The sequence below is a fragment of the Penicillium cataractarum genome, assembly GCF_028827025.1.
Source record: "Penicillium cataractarum strain IBT 29864 chromosome Unknown utg000005l, whole genome shotgun sequence".
NCBI classification, from domain to species: Eukaryota; Fungi; Ascomycota; class Eurotiomycetes; order Eurotiales; family Aspergillaceae; genus Penicillium; species Penicillium cataractarum.
The window spans coordinates 1,865,269-1,883,963 of NW_026622741.1; the positions used below are offsets into that span (position 1 = coordinate 1,865,269).

Below are 18,695 nucleotides of genomic sequence, written 5' to 3' on the forward strand. Positions count from 1 at the left end.
TAGCATTGTCGCCGTCCATGGGTTGAACGGCCATCGCGACAGATCGTGGACTGCGCCGAATGGAACCAACTGGCTTCGAAGTTTGCTTCCAGTTGATTTACCCAGCTCTAGAATATATACATGGGGATATACTGTATCGACCGAGAAAGACAATGGTGGGAAGATCTGGCAAGAAGCAGTCTCCGAGAACTTGATTTCGGAACTGTGGCAAGTAAGAGAATCGACGAATGTATCGCACGCAGCACACCGCACTATATGTCGACATATATATTTGCTAACCCGTCTGTAGAGCCAGAATCGGTCAATAATCTTTGTTGCACATAGCTTAGGTGGCACGGTAGTCAAGAATGTATCCGGTCTTGGCATCGACAATTTGTCCGCGAAAACAATGTTGACTTATGCTTGACAGGCCCTCAACTACTCCGAATCTTTGCGTGACAGCCACCCGGAACACTTGCGTGGAATATACGAAAGAACATATGGTATATTTTTCATGGGAACACCCGAACTAGACACACGGATCGATGGGCTGCGAAGTTTTCTGGCCACAAATCAAGGGGATGATAACCAACGCGCAACTGAGAGCTATAAAGAGGCACAATGGATGCTCAGTGTGTTAGATCAATTCTTCACAATCAGTGGCAATTTCGAGATTGTAATTGTCAGTGAGGGTGTCAGCCCGACAGGAAATCACGATACACCGATGATAGTGAGTCAACTATGATGCTACAATTAAGCGATCGCACCACTGACTTTCTTGGGTATGAACTAGCAGGATTCGAGCAATGATTATGAGAGGCACATCTTTATTGGGAAAGACCATGATGGAATGAACAAGTTTGAATCTGCGTCTGACGAGGGGTTCCAAAGAATCAAGAAGGTGCTCGAATGTATGACGAGGGACATTCAAAATAGACCGAACAGGGACGTCATATAGACAGTGGGCAGGAAGTACATCACGACATGAAGAAGTCAGTGCAATGATATCTTTCTACATACTGAGTATGTCCACATAGATTCATGGCTGGAAGGGTCCTCAGCCCCACAAACGCCGAGACTCCGTTTTTCCTTAGTACTTACGCCCGCCCGGCCCGATGGCCGACTTCGGGGACGAACCCGACCAACGACACTTCCACCTTCTCAGTTTGAATCGCTCCAGACCCCCCAAGGCTACACAGCGTGGAGATAGATCTATGCCTGATAAACCACGAACTTGGGATTTCCAGGCACCCACGCCGACTTCCCAACCACTTGACTTCGAAGAAATTCACACAGGTTCGCCCCTAGGTGAGTCAATCGCCCGTCTCGGAGTTCGCCGCCAGAACTTGGAAGCTGAAATACTTACATTCCACCAGCTTGCGACGCTCTGGGCGGAATCGCCCATTATAATAATTTCCAAAGCGAGTATGCAACAGCTGAGGTAGACTACCTACATGATAGCGCCAACTTCCAGTTCGTCCCGTCGACTATCAATAATGAGGGACTTCCAGCCATATCGGACTGGCTAACAGACTCATGGGTCCCTGACGATTTACAGAGTCCCCTGGGGCTGTTGGATTATGGCTTTCCAGAGCATTATGCAGCTCCAGTGGCTTCAATCGACAGTCAAGAGGGCCAATTTGACCTGACGAGATTGCCTCATCCGGGTACCTCGCCTTCTTCCCTCTGCCCTGCCCAGACGGAAGCATATATGCCATTCCTGGATACTGGGGAGCCATCTTTCCATGAGCCAATGGTTCAATCGAAGACACAAGCCATTCCAGTACAAAATCTGAATCGTCCTTCGAGTCTACCTAGGAGAAGAAGCCAGTACTCGCTGCGCAGACTAGGAGAAACAATGAGTGGGAGATATACACCAAACAGCACAAGCTCCCTTGATCCGATGCAAAGATGGCAAGAATCGCCCCCGGAGGATGAGCCGGCATCTCTGTCAGCAATCATGCAAGCTGTCAGTAAGTCAGAACGTGTCGGGGAGAGATTATCTGTCGACGAAGATGTTCCAAACAGACGTAACGCTTCTTTCCGACACCATCGCCGACCAGCTTCGCTTGCTAGCTCTAAAAGTGGAACTAGCGCATCATCATGGCAATCCTCAACCTCAACACGATCTGCAGTGTCAACGCCCAGGTCGCAATCTGGGAACACGCGAGTTGGCAAGAGCAAAAGAAAACCCAAGAAACCAGCTGGTCTGGAAAACGACCGAATATTCTGTTGCACCTTCTGCTGTGATACGTTCAAGAATAAGTTTGATTGGTCGCGCCATGAAAAGTCACTACATCTTAACCTGGGAGGCTGGGCGTGCACACCACATGGAGGCTCAACAGTATCAACTGTGACGGGCAGGATGCATTGTGTCTATTGTAACTCCCCGGAACCAACCCCCGAGCATCTTGATGGGCACAATCACTTCCAATGCTCTGACTCGACTCGCATCTTCCGCCGCAAAGACCACCTAGTTCAACACCTCAGGCTTGTACATAGCCTGGAAACCTTGCCTGTGATTGACGACTGGAAAATCCAGGGTCCGGCCATCACCTCACGCTGCGGGTTTTGTGACCAGCGACTCGAAAACTGGGATGAGAGAGCGGACCATTTGACGAACCATTTTCGCCAAGGAATGACCATGAGTGACTGGAAAGGGGATCATGAATTTCCCCCGGCCATTGCGTCGCAGGTCATGAACTCTCTACCGCCATATCTTCTCAGCTGGGAGTCGAAGACAATGGTCCCATTCTCGGCATCAAGTAGAAGTGCACAGGATCACTTGGCGCAAATATCCGCCCGGGCGGACCTGGTGGCTGCGAATGCAAGCGCTCAGGCTCAGAATGAACAATCAACCGCACCGCAACATTCCTTGCAATTACCACCAGTGGGCGAGACGATGGTACCATTGAACACTTTCACGGGTATCCTGACGCAGCACCTCAGCCGCTATGCTCGTCAGCAAATGAGTATGGGGATTATTCCTACCGATGAGATGTTCCAACAGGAGTCGAGGAAATTGCTGTATGATTCGGAGGACTCTTGGAACCAATCTATCGCAGATAACCCGGCCTGGATATTGTCATTCAGGCAGCAGCTTCAAGTGCAGCCTGACAATGGTGCTCCAACAGAGGCTGGCCAATTGGAAGCTACGATGGCTGAGTTTAGCTTCAAGCAATAATGAGCCGGGATTTGCGATCCAAAATTTAATGTCTAGAAATATGTTCAGCGACTTAATGAATTGCCTGTCTTACCTTACCTTAATAGCTGTATTATTTCCTTGCCTGCAGGGATATGCACTAAATAAAATTTGTACTTGGTCTGACCGAAATAATATCTAAGTAGGATATGCACTATTCTTGACTGTGCTTCTTTATTCACATCCCGTGGAATAGTTATCTCCCCAAACTACAAAACTTCAAAAGATAATTGATGATGTTAAAAATGTGTTGGATCCAACATGAAGCGGTAAGATGGCCGAGTTGGTCTAAGGCGTCAGGTTAAGGTCCACCTTAACATAAAATCCTGATCTCGTTTACGGGGCGTGAGTTCGAATCTCACTCTTATCACTCATTCACTTCTTTTTGATTTTTCTTTACTTCCTTTTTTGTCCCTTGACTTGTCAGCTCTATACATTCTTATTTCTCGTTCCCCTTTGACTTTACTCATTAGTCACAGGAAGTACATCCAGAGGTACTAGTTATCTAAGGGTAGTGTTACCAAGCTAAAACCTATACCTTTTTTTTTTTTTTTCAAAATGTAGTGTTATGCTAGAGTTGGCTGCAAGTACTTCCTATGGCCAAGATTCAAGCCCTTTCAATATATTTTCACTTATAGGTGGTATGTCTAGAATGCACTCATGAATGTTCACACTCGCTGTTAAGGCACTGTGCTCTTCACTACTGAGGCAATTTTAGACGTGACACAAGCCCCCAACTCTGTAGGAATCAAAGATACACAGATTATTTGCATATCACAAAGCTTTCTTGTGTACTCTCGGGCTCCTCGGATGAACTTTTTACTGGTCACTCAGCACCTCGGCGATGGTAAATATGTAAAGAACAAAGTCTGTTGATTAATGATTACTATACCTGCATGACAGCGAACATCACTATCAGGATATATAAGCCCCTAGCAGACATGTACATAGCTGGATTTTCATTAGGGCGGATACTGCAGGGTACGTCAGACGGCGTGGAGTAACTTCTCGTCCACGGTCTCTGAGGTATACTAATAAGATCGGGTCTACATCAGTCTTTCGCTCTTGAATCTGTATTTAAAGGTCCAAATTCACCACTTATTACGTAGTATTTGCATCCTCTATCTACTTCAAAGATTCCTTTAGCTTATCTATCCCAAGTCTGCAACATGAAGCCCTCGATTCTAGCCCCTCTTGCGATCTTCTTCACAGTCGCCATCGCTGGAACTCCTGACAACCCTGAAAACATGACACCGTGCCTGGTATGTGTTTGCAATGGGAGACTTTTGCAAAATAGTTTAGAAGAAAAGCAGTACTGACACAAGACAACATGAACAGCTTAAATGCAACCAGCAAGCAGCCGAGCAAGTAGGCTGTGGTACTTATTTAAACACCGACTGTACTTGTGCCAGCGATCCTTTCGTGCTTGCCCTCAACACCTGCCTGTCAGCGGGATGTGATGCAACGGATGTTAAAAGTAAGCATGAATTATTTCTATCTATCGGTTCTACTCGAGATCATCGATAGTATTCCTAACTTTGAATAGTGTCGAAGGATTTGCATGTGAAAATCTGCCACGGCACCCCTGTTTGAAGATATTAACAGCAACAGATACTGGTAGTGTCTTCTTCTCCACAGAAAGCAGTCACTATGATGAGGGGCTTTTCAGACTTATGCATGGTAGAACGTTGGGGGCCAATTTGAGGTACTTGGATGTTCTTGTGTAGGAACCTTTATCTCGCTACACTTTGTAGAAAGATGATAGCTCAGTTGTTCCTTAATTAATGCTCGATTTGATGGCTCTCCTCTGGGAGGACAACGTAGCGTTCATAATTTATCTTAAAACCTCTTTTGTTCTTTTGTTCATTGCTCAATGGGCCCCAACGGGATTCGCTTCGGATCGGGGCAAGTCGGCCTCGGGGCCACAACCAAACCCGACTCCGCTGAACGCTGACATCTTGCGGCTCCTTTGACCCCTCTCGTTCTGAGATGCTTCGCCCTTAGAACTTCCGCCAAATATGGCCCGGGTCAGTGCATCCTCATATCATGGTAGCATCCGGTTACTGCCATGGGCGATCGCAGCACTTATCAGTGCCATCGCATACCGCATCTATCTGCATGACACGTTCGCATTGATATTCGGCTTTGGCCGAGTAATTCAACCAATTGAGGACTTCCCCTGGGACTGCAAACGCATTCAACATCCACTCCTCGAAGGGTGCGAAGATATCTGGCTAGACTATAACAACCGCAAGCTATACGGTGCATGCACTAGCCTCAACTCTCGAACAGGATGGAATCCGAGCGGGAGCTTGTTTAATGTCTCTGCGAGGTCGCGAACCGATCACATTTCCGTGTTGAATATCGACGAACCAGGCGTGGACGGTTTGTATGGGCTGCATCAGCTGAAGATCGACTATGCTGGAGATCTTGACCTCCAAGGCTTTGATGTTAAGCGCATCGGGGATCGCCAGCGATTCTGGCTCATCAACCATCGACCGCCTGTGGATCCGGCCACCGGAGAGCCGCTCGATCCCCGCAAAGTAGGCGCAAACTCCACTGTTGAGATATTCGACCTTGATACACCGTCAAGTACTCTGGTTCACGTCAAAACCATTGCTAGTGAGGCTATTATCTCCCCCAATAACCTTGCGGTCGCCGACGATGGTATTGGATTTTTGGTAACGAACGACCACGATGCAAAGGCTGGAATGTTTCGCGATCTCGTCATACTTCTTGGAGGGGGGAGTTTGACATACTGTCGGTCGGACACTGGAAAATGTGAGGTGGTTGCCCGTAAAAACTGTTCGTTGCCGAACGGTGCAGTACGTGGCCTCGATGGGCGCTTCTATGTTTCCCACTCCACTTCGGGCGTGATCACCGTTCATGAGTACTCGGAAGATGGCCTCGTTGAAGTTAAAACAATTCCTCTGAATGTTCCGCTTGACAATCTATCTGTCAACAAGGATGGAAATATCATGGTTGCTGCTATTCCTCATTCCGTGGGGTTCATGCAAGCTGCCGATGATCCATATAACCGAGTCGCCGCAGCGGGTGTCTTGATGTTGACAAATACCGATTCGCTTGGCAATAACTACGAGGTCATCAAAGTTATCGAAGATAGAGATGCCAAGTACCTCCCCACAACAACGGTGGCAGTGCATGATGCCCAAACACATCGCTTGTTCCTGGCTGGAGGATTTTCACCGTTCCTCAGCATCTGCCAGAAGCGCAATTAAAGAGTGGTAATACGTTATATTGGCCAGAGGAATCCTTGTTTGACGTCTCTTAAGAACGTTGATTGCGAGTCCCATTTGCATGCCTGTATTTAACCTTTGAAGTCTCCCTCTTGATTTCCACACGTGTCGTTTGTCTTCTAATATATTGGCAGCATTTGGCAGCAGCGATATGAAAGGATGCATAAAGCGTTTCGCACACAGATGACAGACAAACGAAGGCTAAGTGTTGGAATACTGTTGGAATTTCTGGCCAGTGAGCAGATCGTGGGCGTATAAAGCAAATTATAGATACAAGGGAATAGTTTATCGACTTCGGGCAAGTCCCGATCTCTCGCCCCTCTAAAAACCAGAATTTTTAAAGTTCATGGTTGGCCCCGCTCGTATTCTCGTATTTCCTCGCTCGCATTCTCGCATTCTCGGGTCCCCGTTTTCGCATCCCCTCAATAGTCGGGACCCAAGGTTTGGAGTTATAAAGAAATTTTAGGTCAAAGACGGATTAAAAGAATCTATTTTCAGCATTATTTTGACATTTTATCAACTGGAGACTCGATATAAAGCAAGGCCTTTTTCCTGGTTGCGTTTAGAGTAACTTTACCTATCACCAGCTAGCCACCCGCTTGCCTTTTGTACTCATTTTTGTCAATCTGCCTACCATGAGCAGCACTAGCAGCGATGGAGGTATCGACTTCGCACTGTACCGTTATACCCCCTCAATTGCGGCAGCAGTGGTCTTTGCGGTGATCTTCCTGGTCCTCACAATTCTGCATGGTATTCGACTATGGCAACATCGCACTTATTTCTTCGTTCCTTTTATCATTGGCCTACTCTGTGAGAACTCCGTCATTGCATGACTCGAAACAACCTTAATTTAGCCACTGAAACTAATCCTGAAATTCCCTATGCAATAGTTGAATGTGCCGGTTACTATCTTTTCACACTTTGACACCAAAGCCCTTGGTCCATACATTGTTCAGACCATGCTGATTCTGGTCGCGCCGCCACTTTTTGCCGCCTCAATTTATATGACCCTAGGCAGAGTCATTATTGCCCTTAACTGTCATCAACTGTCGATTGTACCGGTTCGATTCCTTACAAAAATATTTGTGGTTGGAGATGTGATTTCGTTCCTTCTCCAATGTGGAGGTATGTACTCGCGCCTCGCCCTCATGAAATTTCGACCTTCGACGCTAACTTCCTCAGGTGGTGGATATATGGCTGCTGGAACAATTTCTGCCATGGACATGGGTGCAAATATCGTCATTGGCGGTCTTGCCATTCAGCTTCTTTTCTTCGGCTTCTTCGTTGTCGTATCCGCGGTGTTCCATTGGCGCGTTAGAAGAATTCCGCCGAGTATTTCGCATTCCTCAGAAAGCAGCAAGAAGTGGGAATCTATCATGTGGGCTCTCTATGCTGCCTGCTTTCTCATTCTGGTGCGATCGATCTTCCGTGTGGCCGAATTTGTCGAGGGCAATGATGGCTTTATCATGAAAAGAGAATATCTTTTGTACATCTTTGACGCTTGTCTCATGGCATTGACTGGGATTGTGCTGGCAGTTATTTACCCAGGCTCATTCATTGGACGAAACGGGAGCAAGCGAGACAGCGAGCTCCAGCTTATGTCAACGGATCAGGACTGCGGGCAACAGAGATCGAAGGCCTATGAAGCTTAAAGCATAAGCTTAAACATCATTATTGTTGCTTTTCATAGCGGTTAGCGATTTTCATCGATTTTACTGTATCAAATAGAATGCATTCATTACCTTTATCTTTCTCCCTTTTCGGTCTATTATTAGAAACCGAGTCAAATTTTCATCCTAGGTATAGAAGGAGATTTGCAGACCGATGTTCTATTTAGAGTTAATATTTTCAAGGTACGTACTGCTCTTGACCGAATTACTAGCCGCCTTTACAACCTTAAAATTCTCCCACCGCATCTCGCGCCTAATTTTCTCCATTACCAACGCACCGTTGCGTAATTTGTTTCCCATAAAAGCAATAATATCATGCAATGATGTGAGATGATCGGTATCCATTCACTTTGCCAATGACGATGCCGCCACACCCGATGGAGGTTGAGGACATGCCTCGGAGCGCACCCAAGTCGCGATTTCGTCCCAAGCAACGGATCAGTCACACAAAGTCACGAAATGGTTGCTATACATGCAAGCAGCGTCGCGTCAAAGTGCGTATACACAGTTTACTCGATTCGGTCGATCGGAATCACTAACACAATCAGTGTGATGAGGAACGGCCAACGTGTGGTGCATGTTTCGTTCGTGGCGAAGACTGCGTCTTCCCCAATCCAGGAGGCACACGTGACTTGAGAAGAAGGCAACCACCCTTGCCTCGCGAGAGACCATCGTCGGAGAACGTTCATGTTCAGACACGCGAAAATATACGGGAGATACCGTTTCACCCTTTGAGTTTCAATGTGGCACCCTCCGAGGAACCTCAATATGTCGGAGATCAACCAAGATCCAGCCTCAACATGAGTGATCTCAATCTACTTCAACACTACATCTTGCACACCTCAAAGAAGATGACTCTACACAAGATTAAATCGGTGGTCTGGGAGCGTGTTATTCCGGAAATGGCTTCAGTCAATGAATTCCTGATGCACCTCGTCTTAGCCCTGGCTGGCTTGGATATTTTGACTAGCGGAGATGCTCGTACTGCGAATGTTCAAGGTTCTCCTAGTTCTTCCATGTTTGCAAGTGTACCTCACCTTCGGTCAATCATGGAACACCATCAGCAAGGGTTGGCAGGGCTACAGGAAGCGCTCTGTGCTACCAGCGATCCAGACGCAGAAACCTTGCTGGCTGGATCTATGCTGGTGGTGGGCTTCGCATTTGCATCTTTCGGGATCAAAGATCTAGATCCATCGACACCTACACTTCAGGACAACTTGAATCTAGGCCATGCTTCACCGCCACCTCTTCCCGATGCTAGCACACTCCACATACAATGGCTTCATCTAGTTCGTGGCGTCACGTCTATCCTGAGACAGTTTTGGCCAACATTGAGGAAATGTCGCCTCAGGGCGCTACTGACTCATAACCAAGCCAATGATGATTGGAAGCTATGCGAAGAACAAGTCCGCTCAACCATATGTCCAAGTTCAAACATTCGATCAAAGAGGCTTCGGAAGTTCGCCAACGGCGCCAATCGTGCCGTCTCGGACTTACGTGGTCTACACACAACTCTGCGCCAATCCAGCAACTCCGAAGAGGTCGCCGATGGTTCACCATTTGCGACGCCTCAATCTGATCAAGTTGGCAACTCGGGTCAACCTCTTCTCGACGCATACGAGCAGGCTATAGGCGTGGTTGACGATATCTACATGAGAATACTCTATGTCATGCAGATGAAGCCACTTGACTCTCAATCTTCGTCCGACCTCGAGCTCCAAACCGACCTAGAAGATGCGGCAGTTTCAAGCTGGCCTCATCTCCTCCCTGAAGAATTTATTTCTTCGTTAGACTGGCAAGGGAATATCGATATGCTTCATGGTTTGAGCTTGCTGATTTTAGCGCATCTGTACTTGACTATCGCCATTCTGGACGAGCTCTGGTACTGTGGCAAGAGATGCGACGTCGAAATCTACAAGATAAATACCCTGATAGTTGCTCTAGGAGATGAGAAGCTCGTGTCCTTGATGGACTGGCCAATCGATGTCATTCGGTGATGAGATAGAAATGCTTCATATCATATCGGCAACTGAAATGTGCCAAAACCATTATTGTCAAGGTCTCAATGGGAATTCTTTTTCAGCCCTACAGTTCGGAGTACTTCACTTGAACGTGGTTATTTATCAAAGATAATAGAATAATCTGACCTTCATGCTAGTATTGGGGTCTGAAACACCTTTGAAAATGCGAAACCCTTCATTATTCTTCAGGGTAGGAATTGTAGATTGCTCCATGGATAATGATCGTCAGTCACTCTTACGTCCCATACTTGGGAATGTATCGATGTATGGAAGTTGGTATATTTTCTCCGTGGGCGTTTTAAGTCCGACTAGCCGCACGCCATATATCACCCGTACACAATGAGGGGGGGGAGAGTGTGTGTGAAGGAGAAGGAGAAGGAGGGAGAAAAAGAAATCCTCTACTCCATGAATCGAACCCCCGGCCTTCGCGTTCCCTATATACTTCACCATGATGCTCAATCACTCTCCCATGATGCCGGGGTCCATACTTCAGAGGCTAACCCGGTCTCGCCTAATAGCACATCTACTAAATAATCCCTCTACACATCTCGTAAAGCCTTAATTTTATAAGAAAATAAAACTATTATATTATATATTATATACAGATAAGATTAAAATAAAATAAAAATAAAAACAAAAGAAGAAATCGGCGAGCGAGGGGGTTTAGCTCGCTTGCCACTCTCCCCGCCTAGGGATGTGCCCGGTCATCCGTGGAGTCGTGCTCGACATCGGATACCTGTCAACATATTTCCCCTCAAATTTCCTTCACGGGGCACATCCATTGGTCACCAGCGGATTGGTTACCAACTAGGCCATATGAGGGGGAGAGTACCTGGAATAACTGGAAGTTGGTGATAACCCTCATTTACAACTGGATCTTGGATTTTCGATCTTGTGTTTATGTATCGTGTATAATTTTGCCAATGTATAACGAGGGAAATTACCTCGTCGTCTGACGACGTGGAACATTTGTATTATGTTGAATGTATGTCATTAGTCATGTTGAAATTATATAAACGCCCGGCGCTAGTATGTAGTCATACAAAAAATCCCGCTTTTTAATCAGTCGTTTAGGCCTGGGTCTCATCCTGGATCTTGGGTGAGACATCCTCCGCCGTCACTTGAACCTCATGGCTGTGCTCAAGCTCGGACAAAACGATCCAGGTTGGAACAACAGCAAGAAGCGTGATTCCAAAGTTAAGACCGATGCTGACAAAGTGGTTGGCACCACCTTCAGTTTGCATAGCCCAGGCCACAGTTTGGCCCAGAGCCTCGAATCCACGGAGAATACCGCAGTGGTAGGACAGAGACGAAATATCGGTGCTATATTGACCGATAAGCCAGTACAGGAATTGTTGAAATGCCTGGCCGCCGAAAGTCCAGAAGAAGACGAGAGCGTAAGATTTTCCGAAGCCGCCGGTGAACCAGTCGAAGACTGGGGACTCGGGAGCACTGTAGTACTGGTTCTGGAGGATTGAAGCCCAGATCCAGGTGCCGGTGAGGACGACAACGATGGAGATGAAGGCGATCTTGGCGCGGGTCTTGATGTGAATACCCTGGCGATCGAGGAGTCCAGCGATGATGAACGACGACGCAACACCGGCGAAGTTGGTGAAGAAGGAGGAGAAGGCGCGAGCTCGGACGCTGAAGTAGGTGGTGAGCCACGTGCTAAGGAAGCCGTTGTAGAAGTAGCTGATGAAGAAGGACGGGAGGAGGAGGAGAACGCGGCGAGTAGCGAGCAAAGAGATTGCAGCTATGAACTCGGCACCCCAGGAGGCTTGCTTGTGCACGAGGACCAGAGTTCGGTCCTTACGCTGCACCTTCTCGGCGGGGCTGAGAAGCAGCGCAATGGGGAATCCAAGGCACATGATGACAATGAACACGATATAAGTGCTAGAGCTGATGGATCCGGTAGATGAATTCTGTGCGTTGAGGCCCAAGTTGATTGCACCTCCCACAATGGGGCCAGCGGCCTTTGCGGTTTGCCAAATAGCTATTCGAATGTTAGTATGTCTTAGTAAATACCTGACCAGCTTTGACACGTACCAAGGTAGAATGCACGCTCGTGAGGGCTAGGGTATCCAATGATAATGGCAGCCTCGGCAGCCCAGAAGAATCCAGCAGAAATACCACACAAGGCACTACCGAAGAGCATGAACCACGTGTTTGCCGAGTTGTTGTTGGTGTAAAGACCGGCACCGTAGATGGGGTAGCCGATAGCTCCAAGTGTCAATCCATAACGGAGGCCAATGCGGTTGTTGATAGCACCCGCCGCCACACAAACGATTGCGAATAAACCGTAGACCAGGGCATTTGCTGCAGATACAGCGTAGGGCTCTGCAGCACCACCAGCACCCAGATTGTTCAAGGCATCCCACATACCAGGAGCGGTGAAGGAGACACCACTAGCAATAGCAATCTGGAATGGAATTGATCGAAAGATCGATGGACGGGTGCTGGGTTGAGTTGACTCAACCATAGGCTGAGCATCATGCTCATCCACCACGTCGGGTTGGGAATGCGTGGCAGCCATAATCGCGATGGAGTCGGCACACCCTAGTAGTGCGAGGTTTGTACCTGCAGAAAGCGATCAAGACTCAGAGATAGAACAAGGGAAGAAACTCAAATGTTCCTTCGCTCTTCTCAAAAATTTTCCGTAAGCAGACAAAGTGGGGCCATTGCGTGATTCAGAGCTCGAGAGACACTGTTGAGGTTTTTACGAGATGCCAAGTCCACGAAGCCCTGGGGAAACTGTCTCACTCGCTTGAGTCCTCGTGCTTGTGGGGTATGAAATCGTGCTTGGCAGCCAAGATGGAATGAGATCTACATAGTCCAGACTAAAGAATGGAGGTCCTACTTGACACTATTCATGTACAAGGGCTTTATTTTTTGCTTTTACTGCAGGAACCTGGAACTAGATCTCGATGTCCCGACCATGTGGCGAAACAAGCTTAATTTTTGCCTGCCGCCTTGAAAAATCGGCCCGGTCGAGTTAAATTTTCAGCCCACCGAATCTCGCTTATCGGGCCGATTTCGGCCCTAATACGAGATCATCCCTGGATACGTGCTGCGTTCAAGATGATTCGATACGATGTTCAAAATGTTCAAAAGCTGCTGATATATTTGAAAAATTCCACTCATGGCTCATTAAGATTGAAATAGAATGACCAACAACAAGAACTGTAGTCGACGGGCCTGGACGCTCATTATTATTATGATAGCTTCAAGACTTGGACTTGCCTAGTGATTTTAAAGAGGGAATCTCAATTTAATGTTCCCATTCATAGTCAGTAGGCATCATTTCTGCGCAAGTGCTGATCTTTACTGAGGACCGTTCTTGTTAGGACGTAGGCCTGGTCCACCTAGGCATAACGTTGATGCGCTACTTATATCGGTCCCGGGCGTGCTAGAACATAGCGTTCCAGCATACATATTGATTTGGTCATTTAGCCTGTTCGGCTAGTGCGTCCAGGCGCGGGTCGGAACAGTTCTAGCAAAATCCCGGGACGCCTCAGATGTTGAAGGTTTCATGAACGTCAAAGTCAGCCATATAGAAAGGCTAAATTTCGGCCGGAGTCTTGACCAAGTTGGTTCATTATCAATGAGCCAGCCAATGTTCAATGTAATATTTTGGACCTCTTGAGCCCTGGCAAATATACGTGATTGAATCTCCCTATCGGATCTCCTCTTCGTGATGTGTGCCGGCTGTTTTTAGAACTAAACTTTGGTGGTTTAACTGGGGCCTTTCCTTCCCTCTTTCCTTCCATTCCAGTTCTCTTGTCCTCCTGCACAGACAGGCAGACACAATCGAACTACTTTGCTTCTCCTGCTTCCTTGCGCTTCAGCGATTCTATCGCCATAGATACAATGTATGTGTACTATCGAAAGCGACTTTCACATTGAGATGAATGCTACACTTGTGCATCTCCGAAGCATTTCGAGCTCCGTGAAGTCTTATGAAGTGTACATGATAGCTAGATGTTCGAATCGGTATACAAAATGTAAATGAACCTATAAGGTAGCTTCCGTGCTGTATCGTTGACGTGGGACCATGTCGTGCCATATCAATGATGATACAAATGAAGGCCAACTAGCACCGGGCAGAAAATGATCAAGGAGCTGCGTGTCCGTGAACCCGACTGTACGAAGATTTCATAGTACATATTCGCCCAAAAGTGGAATCCATTAGAAGGTTACGAATCAGACTGCGTGCGCCTTATCTGCGGATCTTCAAGCTAAGTACATGCGCTCGGTGGACTACTCGATCCGTCTGGTCGAGAAGGTCATATCACTCTGCTGAAATCGAGCTGAAATCACTAGATACAATTTCACCAGAATCGTCTATCATATCCATTCTGAGACTGGCCAAAACAACAACGTTGAATAAAATCTCCGAATGTGGCGCTACGCTGCCAGAGCTGAAGGTGACCCGGGTCACCCGTCAGCTTGCATAGGTGACAGCATGCACAACGAGCAACCTTTCGAACCGAGCCAAACCGGATTTAGGCGGAGAATGAACCAATTCTTCTATCAGCGAAGGTGTTAGTATATAGCGCGGGGCAATCCTAAGAGACGTCCCCACATAGATCTCATGTTCTTTCAAAGCCATAGATGACCGTATAGACTAAGAATGTCACCCATGGAGCATTTTGAACCTAGCGGTATTTTGCCCTCAATTTCTACAACGTCTTCGCAAATCAATCTCTCTATGAACATACTTACCATCAAAGTCCACCTCCAGAGCCAGACCAACAAACAACTCCCTCTCTCATAGCCCATTAATTCCGCCCCAAGAGCATCGCAGCTATGCTGAGAAGTAAGCGGCCACCGAGGTACGTGGTGCGGGGAAAGCAGGTCTAGGTTTAGCTTCTTGGAAAGCTGAACCGATGCGCCAATAGTATCTTGTCGCTACATTTGAACATACAAGATGCCTGCCTGTCAGGCGTCAGCCAAGGTTTTGTGATCAGGCGTCCAGGTTACTTTTACCCCCGCACTACTGAAGTGCCAACTCAGCCACGGCCGAGAAGAGAAGAGCAAGTTGCACGAGCGAACATAGTACAAATAAGGGGATAATTCCGCGTTGCCACTGCGCCCGGTGCTCTGCGTTCAATTTATACAATTCTACCTGTAACTTCACTTTTAAGAATATACTGCATACCATGGGTGAACAGGGCCCCGCGCCGGGCGTCGAGTCGCCTACATGCTCTATTGAGGAGTTCACGAGTACCTCGTTCGACTACATTATTTGTGGTGGAGGAACTGCGGGGTGTGTTATCGCTGCGCGACTCAGTGAAAACCCCGATGTAACAGTTGGCGTTGTCGAAGCTGGAAAATATCGCATCGGCGATCCTTTGGTGGATACGCCTGCGGCGTTTTTCCAGATGTTTGAGGATCCTGAGTATGATTGGTGTTTGTATAGCGCACCTCAGGTAAGCTTATTCTCGTTCGAGGGTATTTGCGGGTCCTGACCTAACAAGTCTGCGCGGTGACTATAGAAAGAGAATCGAGGACGTATTCACCATATTCCCCGCGGTAAGCTGCTCGGTGGCTCCAGCGGTATCAACTACATGATGTATGTCCGCGGATCTCGGCAAGACTACGACGATTGGGCAGAGCTGGTCGAGGATGAGAGCTGGTCTGCCGATATCATGCAGCAGTATATGCGCAAGCATCAGGTGAACCTCTTCCTTCGCCCGATATGGTTCTGTCATCCCAACTAATTGCATTGGCCAGACCCTCGAGCCGTACGATGAAGCGATCACAGACCGCTCGACTATGCCGTTTGTAGGCGAATTCCACGGTACAAGCGGGCCAGTCCGAACAAGCTTCAACGACTCGATCCTCCCCATCGAGAACGATGTCATCAAGGCTTGCGACGAAGTCACCGGATTCACAAAGAAGCCCACTGATCCCTGGAGCGGCGACCACATCGGTTTCTACCATACTCTAGGCTCTATCATCCGGACAGGCCCCAACAAGGGCAAGCGTAGCTATGCAGCTCGCGGATACTACGAGGCGAACAAAGCCAGGCCCAACCTGAAAGTTCTCTGCTCGACGCTAGTCAATAAGGTCGTTCTTGACGGTAACAAAGCCACCGGAGTAAGCATCTCACACGATGGCAAGGACTACGAAGTCGCAGTCAAGCGCGAAGTCATCGTCTGCGGTGGAGCCCTCAAGTCCCCCCAGATCCTCGAGCTCTCAGGCATCGGAGACCCTGAAGTCCTCAAAGCTGCAGGTGTGGAGTGCAAGGTCGCCAATACTGGCGTTGGTGCTAACTTCCAGGATCACACCATCACCCTTGCAGTATATGAGACGGTGCCCGGCACCGTCACTTTGGATTCATTCTACCAGAACCCGGAAATCATGGAGAATGCACAGAAGCAGTATGCCGAAACGAGCAACGGTCCGTTGAGTTGCACGTCCACGATGCAGGGTTTCTTGCCGGCCAAATTGGTCATGTCCGAAGCCGAGATTGAGGCTGTGGTTCAGAGTATTCGGGATATCAAGCCAACGAGCAATTTCCACGAGCGACAGCTCAAGCAGATTATCAGCCATATTGAGAGTGATGTGTCTGCGAATATTCAAATAGTCTTGGTTCCGGCGACTGCGAATGTGGATGGAGTCGAGCACCAGCGATACATTTTCCCACCTGCATCGCCGGACAAGCCTGCTGGCCTTACCTTTGCCATTTGTTTGCAGTATCCCGTAGCGCGGGGTTATGTTCACATTGACAGTGCTGGTATGTTCCCTTGACTGCATAGCGCTTGATGATCGTCAAAAGGCAGTGGGCCCCTAAACTAACCTTGTCCACAGACCCGACCAAGCCCCCGGTCATCCAGCCGAACTATGCAGGCCACGATGCAGATGTCGCCATCCTAGGCGCAGGCTTCCGCTGGGTCGACAAAGTTCGCCAATCCGCACACCTCAAATCATCCCTCGCCGACCGCACAGTCCCTGAACCGAGCGTAGATCTGACAGACTTAGCCGCGGCCAAAGAAGCAGTACACGACGTCGTGGCTGGCGAGTACCACGTCTGCGGGTCCGTCGCAATGGGCGATGCGCTGGACTCTCGACTGCGCGTCCAGGGTGTTGAGGGTCTACGTGTCGCAGATGCATCGATCTTCCCTAACAACGTTAGTGGGAACATCGTTAGCAGCGTGTATGCGGTCGCCGAGAAAGCATCGGACATGATCAGGGCCGATTGGGACTTTGCCCCACTGAAAGAGACGATGGTTTGAAAGATCGCACCTGAATAATGCTTGTCTTTCTCGCTATTCGAATTTAGTTATTGAGTTGCCTTTTAAGGAAAGATGACTCGTTACGGGAACAGTGTGGGTTTACGACGGGTGGAGTGGGGAGATCGCGGCCTGAAGCGAGGAGGACTGATTTGTATTGCGTGCCGATTTCGCTGCTCATCGGAGTTGTTAGTATTTCGATTTGAATATTTAATGAGTGAGATCTTTTTCCTCAAGTGCAACTTCTCGGTGGCTCGCTATCTGCAATGTTAGCCGAGTATCCACGCATATCCGATCTCGTACTATCGCCAATATGTATCCGCAAAGTGAGACCACTTTCCGTGAATTTTTCGTCGCTGCCTGCAATTTTTGACAGTGATTCAAACGGCGGTCGATTTTAGGCCTCAGTAGCATAGTCCTGAATGGACCAAAGGACCAGACCATTCCGGAGCTCCACTCGAGTGGATTCGACGAGTTCGAACAACCATCGCTGTGCAGCATAGCCTCATGCAAGTCTGTACAGGGTTGATTGTTAAGGTACAGCATGTAGTAATCCGGATTCAGCATATCGGGAACTAGTTATATTCCCGGCATGCCGAGTCCTTCTTTTGGGTATCCGAGCACACGGCTGCAGGGACCAGCCGGCCAAAGAAGACTTTCAATTGAAGCCTCGAACAAACAGCAAATTCCCAGCAACAGATATCTACTGGGGCCGACACTTTCCGCGGGAAATGGTGGGGGTTTTGGGATTCCCGCCGCTGACCGGTGGGTGTCATTGAATGTAGAATGATTGGGCCGGCTATGGCAGGTGTCCTTGTTGCGGCCTCCACAGCTCTCTGGGGGTGGAGGAGGATGGGACGGCTCTACTCCACGAAGGTATATCCAACAAGGCAAGAATGGCTGAGAGATGGCAGGCATCCGATAGGACTGTGGCTTCAGCCCTATGGCGCGTCAGTGCATTAGTTGTTGAAAGAAAGTGGTGAAAAGCGCTGGTGATCGGAGTCCGGACGCGAAAGTTTAGCTAGATATGAGATTTTGGGGGCCTGGGTCGGCTGCAGTAGTCGCAAGTGTGCATTTGCAGTGGGCTTGTCGTTTTAGCCGGGGTGTTTCTCATTGGTGCGAGCTAGTTTCAAGTCTAAATGGCTAGCCTCAAGCTTGCGAGAAATCTGGCCAATCCCGTTGGATGGATGACATGCTGCAACGGGCGTTTGTGATATGAATAAAATGAGGATGATCGGAGAAATAATGAAGTATTTTGAATGATTCAAGGTATTCCAACGATGTCTGAGGTTGTAGAAGAAGCTCTGTATCGGAGATGGATCCAGCTCGCC

The 18,695-nt window shown here is 48.3% G+C and overlaps 7 protein-coding genes across 7 annotated transcripts; 6 read left to right on the forward strand and 1 right to left on the reverse strand.

Moving 5' to 3' along the window:
* Positions 1-1,094: 1,094 nt before the first annotated feature.
* On the forward strand, positions 1,095-3,163 carry N7496_006356 (uncharacterized protein; the record flags this gene model as incomplete). Its single annotated transcript, XM_056699285.1, has 2 exons — positions 1,095-1,287; positions 1,356-3,163. 2 exons carry the CDS (start codon positions 1,095-1,097, stop codon positions 3,161-3,163), a joined length of 2,001 nt encoding a protein of 666 aa, XP_056554698.1.
* A 1,187-nt stretch (positions 3,164-4,350) lies between these two features.
* N7496_006357 (uncharacterized protein) lies at positions 4,351-4,774 on the forward strand (the record flags this gene model as incomplete). Its single annotated transcript, XM_056699286.1, has 3 exons — positions 4,351-4,443; positions 4,520-4,658; positions 4,728-4,774. 3 exons carry the CDS (start codon positions 4,351-4,353, stop codon positions 4,772-4,774), a joined length of 279 nt encoding a protein of 92 aa, XP_056554699.1.
* A 425-nt stretch (positions 4,775-5,199) lies between these two features.
* Positions 5,200-6,420, forward strand: N7496_006358 (calcium-dependent phosphotriesterase; the record flags this gene model as incomplete). The annotated part of the gene is made up of 1 exon (XM_056699287.1): positions 5,200-6,420. The coding sequence occupies one exon, from the start codon at positions 5,200-5,202 to the stop codon at positions 6,418-6,420; it is 1,221 nt and encodes a 406-aa protein (XP_056554700.1).
* Positions 6,421-7,073: 653 nt separating this feature from the next.
* On the forward strand, positions 7,074-8,090 carry N7496_006359 (RTA1 domain-containing protein; the record flags this gene model as incomplete). Its single annotated transcript, XM_056699288.1, has 3 exons — positions 7,074-7,259; positions 7,329-7,563; positions 7,621-8,090. 3 exons carry the CDS (start codon positions 7,074-7,076, stop codon positions 8,088-8,090), a joined length of 891 nt encoding a protein of 296 aa, XP_056554701.1.
* A 380-nt stretch (positions 8,091-8,470) lies between these two features.
* N7496_006360 (Zn(II)2Cys6 transcription factor domain-containing protein) lies at positions 8,471-10,105 on the forward strand (the record flags this gene model as incomplete). The annotated part of the gene is made up of 2 exons (XM_056699289.1): positions 8,471-8,602; positions 8,657-10,105. The coding sequence occupies 2 exons, from the start codon at positions 8,471-8,473 to the stop codon at positions 10,103-10,105; spliced, it is 1,581 nt and encodes a 526-aa protein (XP_056554702.1).
* A 1,094-nt stretch (positions 10,106-11,199) lies between these two features.
* N7496_006361 (uncharacterized protein) lies at positions 11,200-12,662 on the reverse strand (the record flags this gene model as incomplete). Its single annotated transcript, XM_056699290.1, has 2 exons — positions 11,200-12,122; positions 12,176-12,662. 2 exons carry the CDS (start codon positions 12,660-12,662, stop codon positions 11,200-11,202), a joined length of 1,410 nt encoding a protein of 469 aa, XP_056554703.1.
* Positions 12,663-15,288: 2,626 nt separating this feature from the next.
* Positions 15,289-17,367, forward strand: N7496_006362 (GMC family oxidoreductase; the record flags this gene model as incomplete). The annotated part of the gene is made up of 4 exons (XM_056699291.1): positions 15,289-15,558; positions 15,625-15,804; positions 15,863-16,868; positions 16,943-17,367. 4 exons carry the CDS (start codon positions 15,289-15,291, stop codon positions 17,365-17,367), a joined length of 1,881 nt encoding a protein of 626 aa, XP_056554704.1.
* Positions 17,368-18,695: the final 1,328 nt, after the last annotated feature.